Below are 6,822 nucleotides of genomic sequence, written 5' to 3'. Positions count from 1 at the left end.
CCTCTAATAGTTAACTCTAACCCAGCTGGCATCTTTGTCTGAAAATGATGCATAAAAATCTTAACTGGAGCAGATAGACCGATGTGGCATCTCTACTGGTGTGTCCAAAGTGACTATCGGTGTTATAAAAGAACAATATTTCAAAAAAGGTTAAGGCATTTGGCATATGAATGATGTATCGTTTAAGCCAAAAATAAAAATTAATAAAACTAAATTAGATCTCAGTAATTTTACCCCATGTCAAACTTTTTTGAAGAAATTACAAATTACCTTTTACCCGATGTTCAAAGTGAGGTGCAAAATATGAAAACTATGGGCTATTCCATTTAAAATCTACATCTAATGAATTTCAAATGGAATGAACACATTAGGCAACTCCGTTTGAATTTCGTACACCCCCTGAAATAGATTTAATCTGAATCTTCCACAGAGGAAGGTGAGTTTCAAATAGAGTTGGTTACTGTGCTAATTCCATAATTGCATACTCCCACTGTGGATGTCGCAGATATTTCACAGGCGGGAGTGTGGATTTTACATGGAATGGCCCTATTCACCCAGTCATTTTACGCCATAAAAGAAATTATCCCATAATTACGAAATGAAATTAAATCTGCTTCCATTGGCAGTTTCAGCTAACACGGCAAAGGGTTTTATAATGTGTTGTAAATCCACGCCCTTTACCTGCTCAATTACTTTTAAAAAACAGTTCCATTGCACTTCTGGTGTAGTTGGTGGTTGCGTGTTTGGTAACTGCTGTTGTGTTGTCGGTTCTTATGGCTTGTTAATGACCCAACTTGCTCTAAAACCAGGAGCACTTGAAGAATCATCAGCTACGAATACAACAACCATTTTACTTCCCGTGGAATTGACCATTCCTGGAGAATTGATACCACAGTATCTTTTGGATAAAGAAGGACAATTTTTTTTATTACAAACCTGACTGTGAATGGGTTATGTTTTTAAAGAAGGATTACAGTCAGGATTTAGTTTACTTACTCTGATCTTTACTGCTTTAGTAGATGGGTAACCAAGTAGTAATGCTGATTTTAAGGGTTCCCCATGAACAAACAACAAAGATAGATATTTTGAGATAGCCTGACTACGATTGCATGTACATACAGCTGCAGGTGTGGCCGACTCTCTGTCTCATACACAGGACCGACTGCTCATTGTCCTGGTTTATTTAACCAATTTGCATGGAAATTTAGAATTTTAATATATTAATGTCAAATGCAGGTTTTCTCCAAGCCATAATCCCATCCAATATCACCACTGACGGGGATTGAACCCGGTCCTCACGCACCAGACTGAGAATATAACCAGATACTGCGCCATGCCATTTCCTCACCCAAAGACCTTACATTTGTTTAACAGGTCATATAATTACGTGTTTATAAATAAAATGCTTTAAAACGATTTATAAATGTTCCAGGGTCTATGGTCTAACCACAGACTTGTGTAAGAAAGGAGTAGCCGTGCATCATAATGAGCCCTTCGGGTATAAGATATCCTGTAACTTCCCATAAAGGACATTTACGCCCCCTCCCCCTCCTTTCCGTCTTTGCATCACCTTTCCGCTTCCATTTTTCTTCCATCCTCGGTTGGGAAGTCAAGGAGAGGGGGAAGTCGCCCATCCGGGCAGTCCTGCATAGCTACGCCGACACTACCAATTGTCTTTGAGAACCTTTGTATTATCTTCTGGTTGTGTATTACTTACTTGATACCTCCGTTGGTAAATGGTGCCTCTGTACGGATTTGCACCCAGTCGTAGCGGCATGTTGAATCCGGCTCTATTGAAAACGTCTCGAATGATAAAGTTATGTTGGAGCCTTCAGAACCCTGAATTTAGAAAGGAAATACTGAATAAGACTGTTTGTATACATCTCAATGTAAATCACATGATCTAAATCATAATTATCTATACAGGGTGTCCCATAAAAAGCGGACCCGAACGAATGTAGTGATACACGCGTCTTCAACAATCATTCGGTGTTTGTAATAACTTATGAAAGCCACATATTTTAGATATCATTAGCGAAAAAGGACCTCATTTGATAAGACCTTTCTTGTACCTCGAGATAGCTTGAACCCCGGGGCGTGAACTACCTGATATTTGTGCGTTGTGAGAAAAGTGGACAGAAACGGGAATCATGTGTTGTATATTGTATTGAAGAGAATGCATCTTAAACAGATAAAGCATTTACATTTGTTGTAGTCTCTTACTTTTATATACCAAAGACACTTATCGCCGTTGCCATAACTGCTAGGATAATTTGGGCTTTCGAGGACACCGGTGATGTCGGTTACTTCTTTGATGCATCCTGTTAATATATATATATACATTAACATCATTTACTGAAGATGATGATTTTCTCTGTCTTCAAAATTGATACGCCATGTGTACAGGGTGTCCCAGAAAATTTCCGTGTGAATGAATTTGGACATAAGTCGAGAAATAGACATCAGAATCAAAAACTTTAAAATGTTGCGCGTAGCTCATTTTATCGTACATCATATACGCAAATTTTATTTGATTCGATTTAGGGCCTACTGGTTGCGAAGAAATTAACGATTACGTAATGCGTGCATCAATGCAGTTCATTCCAAGTTTGACCAACAGCCATTTTTTTCATACTTGCTCACCCCTTCCTAAAGTTCGTGTATCTTCATTAAATGTATTCCTCATTATCTATTAAAATTCTGACGGTGTAATGTTATTCATGCTTTCACTGAAGATGAACAACAGTTTGTCCAAGAAAACTTTGATTTCTGCAATTGGAAGCTCCCCAGCTATAATTCTTTATGTTGTGCAAATATGTATCTATATTTTAACTTTCCAAAGAATATTTGAGCCAAGAATGACAATGACCAAGTGCTTACAGCTTTACGTGTGATTTTGGATATCATGCAACATTATGTTGAAGTTTTAAAAGATTAAACTTTGCATTACCAATTCTTGGAAATATTCCAAAAACATGAATGTGTGTGAGAAAACATTTTGGCCAGCTAGAAGTCTTTATGCAATAATTCTTCATGCAATAATTATATCAACATTAACGAAAAAAGATATTTACAAGTACCGAGCATCATCTTACATGCAAACTTTCATTTTCAAATTAAATGTTTTGCAAGAAGCAAACTGATTAAAAAAAAAAAAGGATTCACAGAACAAAATATAAAGCCCATTGACAGTTAACCATCAGTGCGCATTGTGTTGTACTTGAATGGTCTTGCCTTCAAACTTTGATCTACGTCACCATGTATATGTGCTACAGCAACAAGACCATGCTCTACGTCACCATGTATATCTGCTACAGCAACAAGACCATGCTCTACGTCACCATGTATATCTGCTACAGCAACAAGACCATGCTCTACGTCACCATGTATATGTGCTACAGCAACAAGACCATGCTCTACGTCACCATGTATATGTGCTACAGCAACAAAACCATGCTCTACGTCACCATGTATATGTGCTACAGCAACAAGACCATGCTCTACGTCACCATGTATATCTGCTACAGCAACAAGACCATGCTCTACGTCACCATGTATATCTGCTACAGCAACAAGACCATGCTCTACGTCACCATGTATATGTGCTACAGCAACAAAACCATGTATATGTGCTATGAATTTGGTTGAATTTTATCATTTCCACAAAAAGTTACCAACATGATTCTACTCACCTTTATCTTCGTCTACAACCTCGCACGTCGTACCAGAATATCCAGGTGGGCATATACATGTGCATTCGAGTCCTAAGTACCCACCGTGCAGACACGTAATGGAAACGTGATTACAAGCGTCTAGACGGGAGAAAACGAAAGACGGTAAAACAAGAGTTTGGTCGATTATGTTTTGGAGATGGTCCTAATCAGTTTAATAAACCGTAAGATAAAGACATTGCATATTACCTTCCCCCGGCTATGCCAAGAGAGGACGTCGCACATAAACGTTGCAAAAACGCATAACAATATTCAAACCGGCAACCTTCGACCCATATGAGTATAAATAAAGGTAAAGCGATGACAGGTTTTAACTGCTAGCCTTATACATTTTATTATACACTGCCTAGTTCCAACCCTTTTATTCCAGATTTTTATCCGTTTATAGTTGTAAAATGTAACTGTTACCGCCAAATCCACCACACCCGTAAACAGAGTTTGCAAGTTTGATGTCTGCAAATGAAAGGCCTTCCCTATTCCCCATCTGTAACTGATCAATTGGAGAGTCCGCCGTCATTGTTGGTTTGCCGTTTTTGCTTGAATACTGAAAAGAAAAAGGAAGAAAACAGGGACGCCTTAACTGATTTCAAGGTTGAAAAGATGTTCGCAGGGCTTGCTGTTCAATACCGCAAAGGGAAAGGTAATACGCAACGGTATTGCAAATAACGGTCAAACTACATTAGCAGCTTAATTGTTGAATTTACTTGTTGTTATTGTATGCGTGATAACGTGTGTGGGTACTCATACGGTTTGTGGATGTTATGACAGTGTATATAGGCCAAAATACCTTTGTCATATGTGCTGCATCGTTTTCCCAATTTGGCCACAAATGAATATTCTAATGCTGCTGAAAATCTTAACTTTGAATGTACTAATTGACCAGATAAAAGAAACGAAATCAGTAAAATTATAGGTCTACTTACGCGAGAACCGTAGTGCATCACCGAACCGTAATCATATGGTATTTGATGGGTATCGATTAATGATGTTGAGAATTTGAGAAATTGTTCATTCCTTCCTTCTTTAATATTCTCATAACGAACTGTCACGTAGTCATCACGGTCCGGCCTGGCATGCTCATGCACAAATCCAAGTGCGTGACCAATCTCGTGAACTATTGTACCGAACTAGAATTATAACAACAACAACAACAACATCATCATCATCATCATGATCATCATCATCATCATCATCATCATCATCATCATCATCATCATCATCATCATCATCATCATCATCATCGTCGTCGTCGTCGTCGTCGACATCATCATCTTCTTCATCATGATCGTCATCTTCTTTGTTGTCATCAACATCGTTATCATCATCATCATCATCATCATCATCATCATCATCATCATCATCATCATCATCATCATCATCATCATTATCATCATCATCATAACCATCATTATCATCGTCATATTCGTCGTCATTGTCATCTTCGTCGTCGTTGTAATCACCATCATCATATAAATGCTTTTGCTAGTGTATTATATTATATTATATTATATTACTGTATGTTGAAGCTTGTTGAGTCCAAGTTGATGTAATTGTCAGTTTTGACAAGATTTTAAAAACATGCTGAATTCTGAATAGCCGAATAGGAATAGCCAATGGCGTAGCCATGATTTTAGTGTGGGGCAAAGCCAAGTTTTTGTCCCCATTTGTCTATTTTATGTCTCAATTTTAGTCATTTTAATGAAACTTAAATGACACTCAATTGGCTACGCCCCTGCAAATAGCTATAAATCCAGTAATATATACGTACCACTTCGCATCCTCCACCAATAGATATATTTTGTCGTCCACCTATTCGACCGACGTAAGACCAACATCTGCGCATCATTAATGTATCATTTTCGTTTAAGGCGAGTCGGATGGCAGGAAAAAACGGCATACTTCATAATATTAATACATTGATATTACATAAATGAGTCAAGGAAGCCAATAAATGTATTTATATTTCCCTAGGTGTTGTTGTGCTTGAGTTCTTGAGAAATGACGCCTATTATAGATCCCATCGAATTCCTCTTGTGTGTCAGCTTTGTCTGTCTCAATATTTGTATGCATTCACCACTAAGTCATGCTCCCCTCCGACCCGCCTTAAGGAGTTAATATGGCAGGTATTTTTTAATGTTAAACGTTGATGTGTAACAAAGCATTGTCATATTTATACGCGTGAAGAAGTGGACCAATCATGACAGCAGTAAACTAATGATAACTAAAATAAATCTGTTTCTGTGTTTCAAACCCGTGGGAACTCAAGTTTGTTTTTTTGGGTATAGGGACGGGCCGCTAAGAATTTGAAATTGGACCCATCGATATATCAATTTTACATCGATCGATACACCAAATATCAACATTTTCGGCGAAATATAACACAAATTGTCTTAGTTTTGACCTTTCTCCCACATTTTGGATGCAAAATCACAAGAAATAATCATATACAAATACTACATGGATGCGTCTAGAACATTCATGCGTCAATTTATTAGTTAGTTGAACATCATTTATTTCACAAAAATATATTTTTCGCACCAACTTAGAGCCAATAGCTCTTTAACGATCACCTGTCGACGACGAGTTGTATCTGGGTTTATTATTATTCACTCGTTTTAAAGCGATTTTATTCAGCTGTTATATTTTCTTTATTCAACATGTTCATTTTTTTTTTTTTTCTTTTTAATCATTTTAGAGCTGGCTAAATTTCAAGTTTGAGCTCATTCCGACACCGCATATGATGACCGTAAAAATAAGTTTATATTCTATATAGCTGAGATTTCTGACAACTGACTTACCCGTCGACTCCTTTGATGAAATTAGTGAAGTTTGTTTCTTCTCCCGTTCGTTCGTGAAATCTGATACAGGTATGATTTTTCCAGTGGGACATGGCTGCCTGTATCGTATCAGGAGCTTCAAATATAATAAATATTATGTTTCGATATCAGCATGGTCTAAACACCTATGAGCATTTTGTAATTTGCAAATATTGATATTGATGATAAATAAACCAACTAACACACATATAGTCCAACCTCACATGCACAGCTCGACGAACTTTTCCAAGCATTAATTGTTCGCAGACATTACG

The 6,822-nt window shown here is 37.4% G+C and overlaps 1 protein-coding gene across 2 annotated transcripts in view; it reads right to left on the bottom strand.

Moving 5' to 3' along the window:
* Positions 1-6: 6 nt before the first annotated feature.
* Positions 7-6,822, bottom strand: part of LOC140146076 (blastula protease 10-like) — a 70,367-nt gene continuing 63,551 nt past the window's right edge. For both annotated transcript variants that reach the window (XM_072167827.1, XM_072167825.1), the window contains 8 exons: positions 6,530-6,644; positions 5,500-5,566; positions 4,655-4,858; positions 4,140-4,275; positions 3,693-3,812; positions 2,224-2,321; positions 1,718-1,839; positions 7-898 (listed from right to left, as the gene is read on the bottom strand). In XM_072167827.1, the coding sequence (XP_072023928.1) occupies positions 772-898; positions 1,718-1,839; positions 2,224-2,321; positions 3,693-3,812; positions 4,140-4,275; positions 4,655-4,858; positions 5,500-5,566; positions 6,530-6,644 (989 nt within the window). In that variant the 3' untranslated portion in view covers positions 7-771. The remainder of the gene's footprint in view (positions 899-1,717; positions 1,840-2,223; positions 2,322-3,692; positions 3,813-4,139; positions 4,276-4,654; positions 4,859-5,499; positions 5,567-6,529; positions 6,645-6,822) is intronic.

The sequence above is a fragment of the Amphiura filiformis genome, chromosome 2 (assembly GCF_039555335.1).
Source record: "Amphiura filiformis chromosome 2, Afil_fr2py, whole genome shotgun sequence".
Lineage (NCBI taxonomy): Eukaryota > Metazoa > Echinodermata > Ophiuroidea > Amphilepidida > Amphiuridae > Amphiura > Amphiura filiformis.
Note: the sequence above shows the minus strand (reverse complement) of the source record. Positions and strands in the feature narration are given on the sequence as shown.